At 37.8% G+C, this 15,685-nt stretch overlaps 1 protein-coding gene across 9 annotated transcripts in view; it reads left to right on the plus strand.

The window, feature by feature from the left end:
* Positions 1-15,685, plus strand: part of ADAMTS20 (ADAM metallopeptidase with thrombospondin type 1 motif 20) — a 207,484-nt gene that overhangs the window by 104,243 nt on the left and 87,556 nt on the right. For all 9 annotated transcript variants that reach the window (XM_075124403.1, XM_075124402.1, XM_075124404.1 and 6 more), the window contains 9 exons: positions 594-689; positions 2,918-3,084; positions 3,188-3,317; positions 6,345-6,471; positions 7,428-7,638; positions 9,346-9,510; positions 10,236-10,400; positions 12,890-13,012; positions 15,125-15,226. In XM_075124403.1, coding sequence (XP_074980504.1) covers positions 594-689; positions 2,918-3,084; positions 3,188-3,317; positions 6,345-6,471; positions 7,428-7,638; positions 9,346-9,510; positions 10,236-10,400; positions 12,890-13,012; positions 15,125-15,226 — 1,286 coding nt within the window. The remainder of the gene's footprint in view (positions 1-593; positions 690-2,917; positions 3,085-3,187; positions 3,318-6,344; positions 6,472-7,427; positions 7,639-9,345; positions 9,511-10,235; positions 10,401-12,889; positions 13,013-15,124; positions 15,227-15,685) is intronic.

The following is a 15,685-nucleotide window of genomic DNA, read 5'->3' on the forward strand; positions in this document are numbered from 1 at the left end:
CATCTGGAAGATGCAGATCTAACACGACTAATTTGTCTAATTTGTTCACACTGTACTATTTGAGCACCTAGCAGTCATTAATGGATTTTCACCTCACAGCACCCCTTTAAAATAGGGAAGTATTATCTCCGTTTTACAGATGGAGGGCTGGGGCACAGGGTAGATTAAGTGACTTGTCCGAGCTCTCACAGAAAGTTCGAAGCCAGGTCCTCCAGGTCCTATTCTGTAGACATGTGTATGGAAAGGATTTTATTAATAGAGTCCACTAACGTTATTAATAGAGTCCACTAACGTCATTCAGTTTTCATAAAACCAGAAAAAATAATTTTCTTTGTTACATATGAAATCAATAAGTATTATAACAGTTCAGTTTGACTAGATTTTATATAGCTTAATTTCTCTATTTTAAAAGAAGCTACCAGAGTTTCCTTCCTGCCAAAAAATGAGCTGGGTTAACAGCTGGCCATCCCTCACTGGTTGTCAGAGTATGGGAGGAAAGCTGATTAAACAAATGTTCAGAAAATTACTTTTTACAAGTATATGAATGTTTGTGGTGGTTAGAAAGACCTAATTTATGTACAATTATATTCCAGGTTATAATGTTGTAGTAAAAATTCCCATGGGAGCTACAAACATTGACATTCGTCAGCACAGCTATTCAGGAAAACCAGAAGATGACAACTACCTTGGTAAAGATTTCCAGTAAACAATAGCTGATAGATGGTTTGTGTGTACTTTGCCAAAGGTCTACTGCAGACATAAAATATAAGAAATCTGATAAAGTCCTAAGAGCAATTGTGTAATTATAATTTACCATCACCTGGGTTGCCTGGTTCCCTCTGCAGAAGTTACACAAGTGTAATTTCATCTGGAAAAAAACCAGGAACTTGAATGGGTTTTGGGGATTCAGAGATTCTCTGGCTGGAAGGGACCACTGTGATAATCTAGTCTGATCTGAATAACACAGGCCATAGAACTTCCCCAAAATAATTCCTAGATCATATCTTTTAGGAAAACAGTTTTGATTTAAAAATTGTTGGTGAAGGAGAATCCACCATGACCATTGGTAAATTGTTCCAGGGGTTAATTACCCTCACTGTCAAAAATTTATGCCTTATTTCCTGTCTGAATTTGTCTAGTTTTCACTTCCAGGCAGTGGATCATGTTATATTTTTCTCTGCTAGAATAAGGAGAGCTTTATTAAATACCCATTTCTCATGTAGGTACTTATACACTGTAATCAAGTCACCCATTAACATTTTCTGCGTTAAGCTAAATAGTTTGAGCTCCTTGAGTCTATCACTGTAAGACATGCTTTCTAGTTCTTTGGTCATTCTTGTGGCTCCTCTCTGAACCCTCTCCAATTTATCAGCTTTCTTCTTGAATTGTGGACCCCAAAACTAGATAAAGTCTCCTAGCACTATTTGTACCAGTACCAAATGTAGAGGTAAAATAACCTCTCTACTCCTTCTTGAGATTCTCCTGTTTATGCATTTCAGGATTGCATGAGCTCTTTTAACGACAGCTTTGCACCGGGAGCTTACATTCAGCTAATTATCCACTATGACCTCCAAATCTTTTTTCAGAGTCACTGCTTTCCAGGAGAAAGTCCTGCATCCTATAAGTATAGCCTATATACCTTACTCCTAGGTGTATGCATTTACAGTTAGACATATTAAAATGCATATTGTTTGCTTGCATCCAGTTTACCAAGTGATCCAATTTGCTATAAATCAGTGACCTGTCCTCTTCATTATTTAACATTCCCCCAATTTATGTGTCACCTGCAGACTTTATCAGTGATTATTTTATGTTTTCATCTAGGTCATTGGTAAAAATGTTAAATAGTGTAGGGCCAAGAACAGATCCCTGTGGGACCCACTGGAACAAACCTGCTCAATGACGATTCCCTGTTTATACTTACATTTTGAGATCTACCAGTTAGACAGTTTTTAATTAATTTAATGTGTGTCATGTTAATTTTATATTGTTCTGGTTTTTTAATCAAAATGTTGTTTAGTACCAAATCAAATTAGAGCAGGTATTGGGATTTTTTTAAATGCATATTTATTGAAAACATACCATTTATTTATAAGTTGAAATCTCTGTTATAGCCGAACTACATAGTTTATTTAATGGGATGTAAAGTGGAAGAACGAGATTTGGACAGAGTAGAATTGTTGCAGAAAACATTTATTTTCAATAGTGTTATGACATTTGCAGTTAAATGTTTCATTAATTTTAGAGAGACAAGGTAGCTGAGGTAATATCTTTTATTGGACCAACTTCTGTTGATGAAAGAGACAAGCTTTCGAGCTTACACATTTCAAGCACATTTCAGAGCTTTTTGTCAGAATGTTAAGCATGCACAGAGAGCAAGCTCAGATGGTCACCTATACATACATTATACATACATTCGATCCATTGATGAAAACTACTAGGAGAAAAGAAGCATAGTTTTCTAAAAGCCTATCTTACAATATTAAAATAGATCATGTAATGCCAGAATGCACATTTCAGTGTTGCCAATAAAGGCCTAGGACTTACCCAATTTTAACAATGTTACTGAATAGAACTATAGCCCTGTAGAATACAAGACTGTAGAACAATTCAGTAATACAAACTGTTCCCAGGTATACTGACAGGACCAAATCATTTAAAAAATATTTCTGGTATTACTACGCTGTTGTAATCAGGTCCCCCAAATTTTAATGATGTAGATAGAACCTACTGAATAGAAGTATGTTACTAATGGTATCAGATCTTACTGATGTTTCCAAAGCTGTTTGTCATAAATAAAAAAAAATACCAATTTTCATAATGAATAACTAAATGCAAACAAAATATCAAATTTGTATTCATGTGTATTATACCTTTTAATTGGGATAGATGTTTATTCCCAAATTTTTACTTTTAGCATTATCTGATACTCATGGGAATTTTATCCTGAATGGAAATTTTGTTGTAAGCATGTCTAAAAAAGAAATCGGTATACAAGGAGCCATTTTTGAGTACAGTGGTTCAAACAACACTGTAGAGCGAATTAACAGCACTGATCGACTAGAAGAAGAGTTAATTTTGCAGGTGAATTTTTTATGTTTTAATAAGTTTGTAAAGTTAATAAGTGTTTATATTTTTATAGTCTGGCCAATTTATTGAAAAAAGTATTATTTTTATATCTTTAAAGGTATTGTGTGTAGGGAATTTGTACAATCCTGATGTGCGTTATTCATTCAGTATCCCTATAGAAGAGAGAAGTGATCTGTTTACCTGGGATCCATATGGTCCCTGGCAAGAGTGCAGCAAAATGTGCCAAGGTATTGTGAATTCTTTTTGAAATCAGAATTCTGTTTATGATGTTATTTCATATTCTTATATGTAAATTCAGAAGTATTTAACATCATGTCACATCATGCATCTCAACCTGTGTATGCCCAAATGTGGCACGTAATTTGGGATAAAGTCCTGAAAACCAGGTACACCAATAAATGCAGGAAACATTAAATGGTGAGGGATTCATTTCCTTAGTGTAAATAGAGTTCTGTATCTTCTATTCTGGATTCTGAAAACAATTTATATGTAATGTAAATAATTTTCAACTGTAAAAGTGTAAAATTTGCATGAAATTATAGGCAATTTAAATTTAGAGATTAAAATGAGTGATATTGAAATTAAGGTACACGTAAGATATGTGTCATCCAGAAAAGTGTGACAACATGGATTGAGTTATTCAAAGGATTTATTCTATTAATTCTATTTAGTTTAAAATTTTATATAGAGAGAAAGGTATTTTATTTTGTTTTATTTTAACATTTTCACAACAGTTCTAGCAGTAATAATTGAATTTCTATATTTATGGACGCAGTTTGACTCAAAAATGGTTGCATTATATAATCTCATAAAAGACTAGCCACTTGCCTTACAAGAATCTGATTGATACGGCTAGTGCTCTTGCTTGACATGAACTAAGCCAGAGCGCCAACAAAAGGAGCCATTTGTATGTTTTCTAAACCTTAGCTGAATCTCCTAAAAGTCAGAGAAAGCTCAGTAAAATCTTTCAGTTAAAGAAACCTATCATGGATTAAGCTTCATATCCAAGCTTGTTATGAATAACCAGGAGGTCCACACAATAGACATTGCAGAGGATAACAAAAAGCTATGTCTCATCTGCATGTGCATGGCATTTGAGTCCATGATGTCTCACTGCTGCGTGTAGATGTTGCATAGAACTAAAGAGAGAATTGATCCCTTTGGGTATGTCTACACTATAAAGAAAAACCCGCAGCAACGAGTCTCAGAGCCCAGGTCAGGCTGCAGCTCAGGCTGTGGGGATAAAAATAGCCGTGTAGATGTTCTTGCTGGAGTCCAGGCTCTGAGACCTTACCCCCTCACTGTGTGTCAGAGCCCAGGCTCTTAACCTAAGCAGGAATGTCTACATTGCTATTTTTAACCCAACGGTTAACCACGAGTCTGAGTCAATTGACCGGGCTGTGAGACTCATCACTATGGGTTTTAATTTGCAGTGTAGATGTATGTCATGGCTAAGACTACGATTTAGTCATAGGCATTCTTAGTAAAAGTCATGGATAGGTCATGGGCAATAAACAAAAATTCATGGCCCATGACCTGTCCATGACTTGTACCATAAATACCCCTGACTAAATCTTAGCTGCTGCTCCCCACTCCCCCCACAGCTGTTCCCGCCGTGACTTCCGCGACCTCTGTGAAAAGACACGGAGCCCTAATCATGGCACTCCACAGGTAGAGAGGCAGTTTCTCATTGCTACCCTTTGGGTGATTCCCTCCAGGAATTGCATTCTCCTAGACTCCTGCTTCCTCTTTTAGGCAGGACAGCAGGTTCACATGATTGATCGTACTGCTGTAGAGATCCAGGAGTATGAGATTGGATGTCTGCCTTCCATCTGTGGACATCAAGAGATAATCCATCAGTGCCATTAATGCTGTTTCTGTTTCATGTCCTGGCCTCTATCCAGATTATGCTAGGTCTAGAATATTGGCTGCAGCTAGATGAGTTTGAAAGCAGCTTTTGGGTAGCTTCTCTCTGGGCTTTCTCAGAAGTGGAAAGTTTGATATGGCGTGGTAGTTAGTCAGTTCTGATATACCGCCACATGGATTTCTTCATTATCAGTAGGACTGTTGTATGTCTGAAAGAGGAAGAGACACTGGTCCTTTCAGTCAGAGGGATATTAGTTGCTTGTGACTCTTTTTCATGAACCAGAAAGGGCCTGGATTAGACTCACAGGTTTTTGGTTGAGTCTCCTTCAGAATGTTCTATAGTTGTGGAGTGAATGGGCTGAATTTAAGGAACAGAAGTGCTGTTTATTATCTGGCAAAGGGATATTAGCTACATGAAGCCTAAGAGACTTCCTGAATGTGTGTGATCTTTTCATGAAGTGTTTGGTGCTAAGTTCTGCTTTGGACTGTAGGTGGTCAGAATTGATGGTGCTGTTTACCACCGTGAATACCTCATATGGGTGAAATTTGGCAGCTTCTGCAGAGATAGAAAGAAAAGTTCTCTTGGCCTTTTGGCAATTTGGGGGCCAGAATGTTGATAGCTGTCATCATGCTACAGTTATCTTACCTCTCCAGATTCTCAACTCCTTGCCTGTAGGTGGAGTACTGTGATCTTTTAACATGCTTTGGAATTTGATAGGGTTGATCAGATAGGATTGTGGGTATTTCTAGTTGCCTGGAAGTAAGCAGAGCTCTGGCCACTGCCTTAATCAGGTGATGCTGACGCAGTAGCTGGATTGTGTTGTCTTCTACATCAACATAAGAACTGATATGGAATTTTTTTGACTAAGCATTTTTGTCAGAAAATGCTGATTTGTCAAAACCTAAGCTTCTTATGGAACTGTGGCTGTTTCAATGAAACTGTCTTTGGGAAGGCTTCTCAGGTCCAGGCTGGAGTTTTTGGTCAAAAGAAGACAGTGAGCAACTCCAGATAGATACCTGGGAACCAGTTTCAGGAGCTTGAAGCTGGGTCTTCCATATCTCAGGTGAGTTCCCTAACTACTGGAGTATTGGCTATTCTGGGCTAAGGGGATCTCTCTCTCTCTCTCTCTCTCTCTCTCTGTTTCTCTCTCAGGTTGTTCCCTTTTTTTGTGAAAAAATTTCAGGTTCTGATGAGAAACAAAAGTAAATTCTGAAACCTTAAAATTTCTCACAAAATGGAATTCTTGTTTGTTGGCCAACCCTAATCAACATCTTCCAGGGTGTGACCAGCTGTGTGGGTTGGACCAGCGATGACTTGTGAGACTCCTAGGGAGGCAAGTAGAGAGAGTTTCTTAGCTCTTTAAACTTTTCCAAATGTTTTGTTCAAGGTCTTCGTAGAAGAAAAGTTACATGCATACGTAAGAGCGATCACTTGGTAGTGTCTGACCAAAGATGTGAAAATATACCTCCTCTACCAGCAGTCTCTGAAAAGTGCAACACAGAGTGTGAATTAAGGTAAAAAGATGTTTTTATGAAAAGGCTCTTTTAACACTTAACTATTTTGTAGTTGTCGATCTAAACAAAGTATTATGCACAGGTGAGCTTCCAGCCTTTTAAAAAAAGAAAATGAGTTGATTGCATGGAGTCACACTCTGGATTTACACTTGTGAAACTAAGAAATATTGTATTTATTTTGGATCTTTGTTGAGGGGGCTGAATTTCACCTCCCCAGCATCCAAAATACTCTGACTTTACTGAATTTCACCAAGAATTATACTCTCAATAGGAAATCATTTGGGGCCCAGTCTTCTATTGCTGGTGCACCAGGAATGCCCAGGTTGCAGTATTCAAATAATACATGGTTAGAATCACTGATTGAGATTTTCAAAATCACCCAAGGGATTTAGTCACAAGTTCTGTTAATGAAAAGAACTGTCTAGAAGTCTTTCAGGGTATGTTTATACAGCATTTTGGAGCAAGCAGGAGTGAGCCTCCCAGTCTAGGTCAATAGACTTGGGCTAGCAGGGCTCGTGCTAATGCTCTAAAAATAGCTGTACAGAGAGAGCACTTTGACGTTGTGGCTTGGGCTGGAGCTCGAGTTTGGAAGTCCATCCTTCTCCCTAGGATTCAGCGGCTGAGCTCCAGCCCGAGCCACAATGTGTAAAACGCTGTCTATGTAGCTATTTTTAGAGCACTAGTATGAGCCCTGCTAGCTGGAGTCTGTCAAACTGGGCTGGGAGGCTCTCTCTTGCTCGGTCCAAAATGCTGTGTAGGCAAACCCTCAGTTTGTGTGTTTAAATCCCCATGACAGGTTTGAAAATTTCAATCCTTATGTTTACTTTCAATTTATTTAATCTATTGCCTAAATCGATTTTATACTGCATTCCTCACTATAGTATCTGAGTGCTTAATGCATTTATTTTGTATTTATTAAAATATATTTAGTTTTATATAACAGTTTATACTTGTAGGTGGCATAATATTGGCAAAAGTGAGTGCACATCACGGTGTGGCCCAGGGTATCGGTCTTTAGACATCCACTGCATGAAGTACTCTGTTTCAAAAGGACTGAGTGTTCCAGTGGATGATAAATACTGCGCTGATCAGCAGAAACCACCAATCAGAGAACCCTGTCATGGTGACTGTCTGTTAACAAGCTGGCACTACACGGAATGGTCAGAGGTACAAATTCAAACCCTTGTGATTGTACGATTGCAATTCGTCTGATTAGTGCTCATACTAGATTTTGATTTTTTTCTGATAGTAATTTGCTCTGATTTTTAAGTAACCGAAAGAAAAATATCTTCGGAAAATATGAGTTGTTATAGGGGAATTGGTAGCAAACCCTATCTTTAGGTTTCCTGACACTTTCTATTTTAAAAGATTACTGAAACTTTTTTTATAGAAGCTCTAACACCTTGATTGTTTGAAACTGGCCTTTGAAATTCAGCAGAGAGAAGAGCATTTTCTTTGTCCCAGTTACATTTCCATTCTGGTTTAGCTGAGTTATAAACAGTTTAAAAATTGCCATTTTGCGTCTCTTGCTTTCATTCTTCAGGAAAATTTTGGCAGGATGCCAAATCACTGAACACAACCACATCATCACAGCACCAGCACAAACTACATTGGGAACAACTGGGAGCTGTCAGAGCAGCTGTAGTGCTGGAGTCTTCCCAATCCATACCCCAATGAACGTGATACATAGTCCCAGTGTCACATCCTCCTCTAAGCAGGCAAAACAAAGGGCAAGAGCTCCCCCAGCTCCCAATGCAGGTGGGAGGGCGGGGGGAAAGAGTTGGACTGATCTTCATCTGTAACCCCTCTGGACCTAGCATATGGCTTCAGAAACCCATCCTCCCCATCCCCTAGGGCAGGTGCTGCTCACTTCCTCTGGAGAGAGAGGCAAGAGAGAGAGCCAGACCAGGCCAGCCTCCCGTAAGAACTCCCTAAACCTACCCAAGCTAGGCTTCTCCAATAACTCCTTTAGCATGAGTGATACTTTAACATTACCAGTAAATGAACTCTCATTTATATTCACATTTTTGTTGGTGGAGAAATGCTAATGAATCATTGGACTGGTATATCCTTGAATTGGGCATTGGTTAGAAAACAAGAAGAAGAAAAAAAGACCTACCACATGACATCAGTGATTTATTTCCTCCTCTGGGATAACAGCCTTCTCCTTCTGCCAGCTAATGTAATTAGTTTTGAAGCTCAAGTGCTAACAGTTTGTGATAGAGCAATGCTGAATGTTCAGTGTTCAAACCCTGCTGATGATGTAGAGTGGCAGGGGTGTTGTTATACTCATATATAAGATAATTTTTTTTAACTTTTTACTTTTTAAAAATACTTAAGAAATTACACACAAAAATTATGTTTAAAGAAAATTATTTTGATGGCAAAGTCATGCACTTGAAAGTTAGGAAATGCCAGAATTAAGGTTGTCCATGCAACTGTAATTCTGCCTCCTTGTGTATATGCATTATGTTAGTCTTTAATTGCATGATCATATACTATTTTTTCCACAGAATCCCTGCATCATTCAATACACAGGAGGGATGCAAGAGGCTACACGGGCAATCATAAATCTGGCATTTCCTAACTTGGAAGTGCTTTATTTTGTAACTTAAATTGCTTTCTATTAACATAATGTTTTATATGTATTTTAAGAAGATAAGGTATAAAATTGCAGCCTTAACATTAGTTTATGAACTATATCATGGAGCTAAACAGCAAAGGAACAAATTTATCTCTGAGATATTTATTTGAGTTCTGTAGAGTTACACCAGGGATGAATTTGGCCCAATGGATCTATTTTTAATGTAGCTTGAATTGGTCTTTGTTACAGTATATTTCTTGTGCTCTGTTTTACTTTTTTCTATATTCCAGTGTTCCAGGAGCTGTGAGAGAGGCATAAGAACGAGAGAAGCTTTTTGTGTGAACAACTTTGGTCGTCGGCTAGCTGATAGAGAATGTCATGAGCTTCCAAGGATTATAACGCAGAACTGTAATGAGTTTTTATGTCCAAACTGGGCTACTAGTGATTGGAGTGAGGTAACACTAATCACGCAAAACTTCAGGCTCCTTTGATATTATTATACTACTTTAAAAATTACTTTAAATGTAAGCAGTACTTTTTAAATGTTCACAGTTTTGGTTTTACTAGTTATTTTCATTGTACATTAAATATAGCATATTCTAGTGCTAGAATTTTGCAGAGCTCTCCTGATAGCTTGCTTGATGTCTTGTGAAAAACTTACCAGTAATTCAGTTTTTCCCGGATATGTTATTGCAAGACTGTGAGGGTTCTTATAGGGATTTTATCTAATATCTTACCACTAATTTTTGTGAAGTAATAAAAACTATGCAATCAAGCAAAGAACATTATTATTTATATTTTCATGTAGATTATACTGGCTTTCTCTGAATTAGGAATGGGCTAAACATGTTTCCTCTGGAAGTTAAGGCATATGTTTTTTCATAATTTATGATAAGTATACATTTTATGATACTTTAATTTAATATTAATGAGTAAATGAACTTTAATTTGTATTCACATTTTTATAGCTGGGGAAATGTTTATAGATCATTGGACTGGTATATCCTTGAACTGGTTAGAAAGCAAGAAAATAAAGAATTGGTTGTATTAAACTATAAAAATGTTTTTGTGATTAGCTATATATTAACTGAAGTCCAACAAATAACTGGAAAAGGTGAATCTATTCATTTATTTTTCATACTTTTTATCAGCTGACAAATTTAATGTTACCACTCTGCAGTGTCCTGTGACATGTGGGAAGGGAATGAGGCATCGACAAGTATGGTGTCAACTGAATGATGAAAAACTGAGAGAGAACTTCTGTAATCCAAACTCTAGACCAGAATCAGTAAGATCATGTGAACTTCATGAATGTGCATCTTGGCAAGTAGGACCATGGGGATCAGTGAGTACATACGCATTTTTGCTTTTTTCATCTATTCCAGACTTTTGAATGATCATGCAACAACAAAGTTTTAAAATATTTTCTGTTGGAATATAATTGCTAAGGTTGTAAGATTCTGTCACACTTCAGCATGTTTTATGTGTGTTGAGTAAAATGTGTTGCTAACCTAAAATTAATGAAAGTAGATGCAATTCCCAGAGCAGTCATATTGGTGGTAAATGTCCAGCCAGTCATTTCTAGACAAATCTGCACTTCTAGGGGCAACCTTGATTTAAAATATAAGACTATATATGCCAAGCAAATGATACTGTTAAGAATCTCTGGCTGCTTAATGTAATATAGAATCTTTAGGAAAAATGCACAGTTTATTTATTTTAATTAAAATAAGTGTATTTACAATTTAGCAGTGTGTGCTTTGTTTCTAAAGGCATATATCTGGTATATATCCGATATACTGCAAAATTCCAAAATAGGATGTATTCGTTTGAAAGAGGGATATTTCTAGTAAAGTAGTTGAAAAATAGTTCAAAAGAAGGTTCCTTAATTTGGTGGAGCCCTGTCTGAATAATCAAACCAGCATTGTTTTCAGGTTATTCACAAGAAGTCTCTGATATTCAGTGAGAACTTGTAGCTAGGGAGCTGGAAAACATATGATAATATTTCTTTTACCTCTGAGATGCAGGGACCTTGTGGAGAAGAGGCCTATAAGCACATCCTTGAACTATACTTTTCACTTCTATAGAACTTTTCATCTGTCTAATCTATTTAATCTCTCTCCATCCAAGGCAGAATTCCTCAAATTTAGTGTAGTGCTGGGAGTCTGCAGAGCAATTGCTAATGATCTGTCACCGGTGCTGGCCTCTCTTCATTTCCAGCTGCTAAATTGCATTAAAATGAGCTCAAAATCCATTAAATACTTTCATAATATTACTTTTCCATGTAAGCAATTGCTGTACTTGGCATTTCTGATACAACACCTACAAGAAATTTGCCAAATTAGAAATCCATGAAATAACAACAAAACAAAACTCTCCATTCACATTACTCCAAATTCCATGAATTGGCATCTACTGATAAACTGCAATTTTTACTGCCAACTTCTGACTTAACAACATGTGCATATTTCTTAGAATACAGGATTTTTTTCTGATAACTCAGAGTCCTGAACGAGTATATAACGAAATAAAAGCTTTGAGCAAAAGAACAGCTTTCATAGCATCTACACCAGTGGTGGGCAACCTGCAGCCCATCAGGTAATCCACTGGCAGGCCACGAGACAGTTTGTTTACATTGACCTTCTGCAGGCCCAGCCTCCCACAGCTCCCAGTGGCTGTGGTTCACCGTTCCCGGTCAATGGGAGTTGCGGGAAGCATGCGGGTTGCACATTGCTGACCACTGATCTATACTGATTTGACTTTTCACTTCATTCCCTACAATGTTTATCACACTGGAAGCTTATTTCATTGGCAGTTTGTTTCTAGTACAGAAAGTTAATTCTGCTTGGTGTACAATGGATCTTAAACAAAAATTTTGAAGCTATAAAAACCCAAATGTTTTGATATGATCCTGAAATAATTTCTTGGGACACTATATGAAAAACCACAACATATGGTCACTCTGCCTAAGGCCAGCATAACCAGCCCTGGAGGATTCCTGGGGGTATGCTTGGGGTGGCATATATCCATTGTGCCTTTTAAATGACGAGGACATCCCTGTGTCTTGCAATCTTTGAATGCTGTAGTGGCCTCTGGAGCTGCTGCCTGCCTGTGTAAATTAGAGCATCCTGAGGGCTGCTCTGATTTATGTCTGGAGCAGTCTGAAGCCTGAATATTATCAGGATTAGAGAAGCACAAAGGGTGTTTTTGCATATTCTTCTAATACTGCTGCTTTTCTTTTTTGTCCGAGAGAGAGGTTGGGGTTGGATGGGTGAGGTTTGATATTCAGTGGGATCTCAAAGGGGCACTTCCTGTGACTTGAGCAATGTTTGGAGGGGACATGATTGTGGATAAAGATGGTTATCGGGGATATAAATTTACTGTATTTGCATTAGCCATAGTTGTTGAGCAGGCCAATTGCTGTAAAATGGGGGTCTGATTTTCAGGGCTTTAGACAAGCAGTTCTCTGAAAATAGATTAAATAATGCTAATTGTGCATAAAATGGCAAGTTATGTATAACTTTTCATTTGTAGATGCATTGAATACAATTATGGGTATGGTAATTAAGCATGTAAATTAGCTCCTGTGCAGTAGGTATTCAGAATTATTATTCAATATTAAAGTTATTCCATCTGTTAAATTATCATTAGAATATTTTTAGAGCAAGAATAAATTTAAATTTAAAAAAGGACTGTGGAAAAAAAAATATTTCTAGATTATTACATTCCTGTTCTTGTTACACGGATGTTGTTTAAAAATAGAAATTTTATCATTTTAAAATGATGACCAAGTTTTAAACTATTTGAAGCAACTAAAATTGTTGTCTTTAACAGTGTGCTGTGACATGTGGACGTGGATACCAAATGCGTGCAGTCAAATGTGTTACTGGCACTTATGGAGTTATTTTAGAGGATGACAGAGAGTGTAATGCTGCTACCCGTCCTAGAGACAGTCAAGTAAGTCAAACAAATGCATTTCAAGCAAACAATTGTTTGTTTTTTTATTTAAATAAACCCAATTATATAAATGTAGCCTCATTGCCATTTGCGGCGGGGGCCTTCAGAGAAGTATCTCCCAGTAGCCTAGAGGCTGGGAATATTATACTGAAACTAAGTGTTCATACTGTGTACTTCAAATCTGGATAGTGAAGGCTGAGCAAGAGAAAAGGCGTTACGGGGCAGGAGTCTGACTGACATTCCTGGACAGCCGACCACTCCCTGAATAGCCTGCACATGACTGGGACTGCCAAGACTTTTGCAGACAGTCAAAAGAACCTTTGATTAATACTAAAACACTCCAGTGCATGGAGCTATATGCATAGGCTGACCACCTGCAGGAGGGGCCAGACTCTGTTGTGGGATTCTGATCATGTTTAGTTAATAGAGGGGGAATATGACTACTTGCGGGAGGAATCTCTGAGGTTAATATATTTCAGTTGTATAAGCTGGTATAACTTGATTCACTGCCCTTTCCTTTTATTCCAGATTCCTATCCTTCCCTTTCTTTTAATTTAATCCTATCCTTTCCCCTAATAAAATGCTTCTTTGTTACACTCAATTGATCTTTGATTCCTTCTAATAATATAATGCAAATGTTCTGGAGTCCATAGGATTGTCTATTCATATGTACATCCAGCCACTGGATTAAGTACCCAGTACAGCTCCAGAACACCAGCAAACTCCTAGGGCTGAGTCCAATCATCAGCCCACGGAAGACAAAGAACATAGGGCTGACTGATTATAACGTTGGCGAAAGAGTTATTTAAGAGGAATCAGCGAGTTAATTTGACTGCTGTTGGGGATCAGGCTGCTGCAGAAGAGGGCTACTTAAACAAGCCTAGCAAATGTATAAGCATGTAATAAGTGATTGAAATGTGGAAATAAAGCTGCTGCTTCAAGTGATTGTCCCCACAGATTCAACAGTTGGTGCACATGCACCACATACACAGGAGATCAGATTCTTCTGAATAACAGTATCTGCTGAGGCCATGCCTGTGCCCTGTAGCTGAGGGCATAAAGGACAGGGCAGCCACAACTCAGACTCGGTTTCTTCTTATTGCCCGTGGTTGTGAGATAGATCGTGTCCGCCTTCCTTGGACTGAGCAAGTTAGCTAATACAGTTCTAACTACTAATAATAGAGTACTTACTGCTAGTTACTTCATTATTAATTCATTGTTAGCCTTAAATAAGTTGTCTCTGCTCATAGGCTCAAAATAAACAAAACAAAAATCTGCAGACTAAGGACTATGTCGAGATAGGTTTTTCCTCTCCCCTCTCTACAAGGGTCATTGGAGCAGGAGGATTAGATCCTGGGTCTTCCACCTCTCAGAAGAATGCCCTACCTACCAGCTATGGAGTTTTTCTCTCTTTCAGGCCCAATGACTATTTAATAATTTATCCAAATTGTAATCGCTTCAGCAGGAGAATTGAAGGAAACCTGCACCAGAATATCCCATAGGCTAGTGATTAGGTCACTTACCTGAGAGGTAGCAACTCCTTATTCAAATCTTGTCTCATCAGGCAGAGTGGGGACTTGAGCTGGTGGTCTCCCACATCCTGCGTTATTACCTTCACAGCTAGGCTAAAAAATATCAGGAAGCTCCTGTGCCTCCTCCTCCTGGCTGTTTTGTATGGAGTTAGGTGGTCTCTGAGCATGCCTACCTGATCAAGCCCCACAGATGAGTTAGCGCCTATCTTCCCCTAGTTCGTGGATCATGCTATTGCTTAGGCACCCAGATGCCAATAAGGCAGAGAAATAGGCACATAGGGAACTTGTACTGCAAAAACTTAGGCAGCAGCTGAATGGGGGTTTTGTGAATACTAATGGTGCCTAAATCTGGTACTTTATGAATCTATCCTCAAAAGTGGAATCTGTGTGGACAACACATCTTGAAGAACCATAATTAATATGGGGTAAATGTTCTTTTAAACACCATTGAATAAGGCTATGGAAAAGTAGAGAACAGTATTACTGAAAAATAGTGTTACCATAATATAATGGTGATTTGCTTTGTTTTTTGCAGTTCTGAAAAATATGTTTAAAGTTTACATTATTCTTTTTTTCAAAGGACTGTGAAATGCCTCCTTGTCCAGAAACCACAAAATTATGGACGACATCGCTTCCTATTATAGGGAAGGTGACTCAGTGGAGATATGGATCATGGACCCCAGTATGTAATATATTACAGTGAGCATAGTAGCTAATTATATAGTTAAGAAAGTTCCCATTCTGTCCCATTTTTCAGTGCTTAGAACTTAAATTTTACCTTTCTGTCTGAAATTTTCTATCTGAGTTCTCTCAAAAGAACTTTTGGGGGTCAGCTGTGCAAAAAATGATTCACCAGTTTTTAAGCATAGGGAGAGGGAAAATATATATTTTTCCCATTATAAAAGGATTATTGATGCCTTTGGTTTAAACAGCTGTACTGCTGAACAGTGGTGGGGTTAAAGTTGTAATTTTCCGTGTCAATAAACTTCATTGCAAAGAAGTGTCTGAGTACTCTGGTAAAAATTGGCTTTGATTTATCTGAGATATGAACATTTGAAAAGATGCACTGCTACTGTATATTTTTGTGTAAGTTCATAAAGTGTATAACTGAGACATGCATGCATGTCTAATTTAGCTGTGC

Source organism: Caretta caretta, chromosome 1 (assembly GCF_965140235.1).
Source record: "Caretta caretta isolate rCarCar2 chromosome 1, rCarCar1.hap1, whole genome shotgun sequence".
Lineage (NCBI taxonomy): Eukaryota > Metazoa > Chordata > Testudines > Cheloniidae > Caretta > Caretta caretta.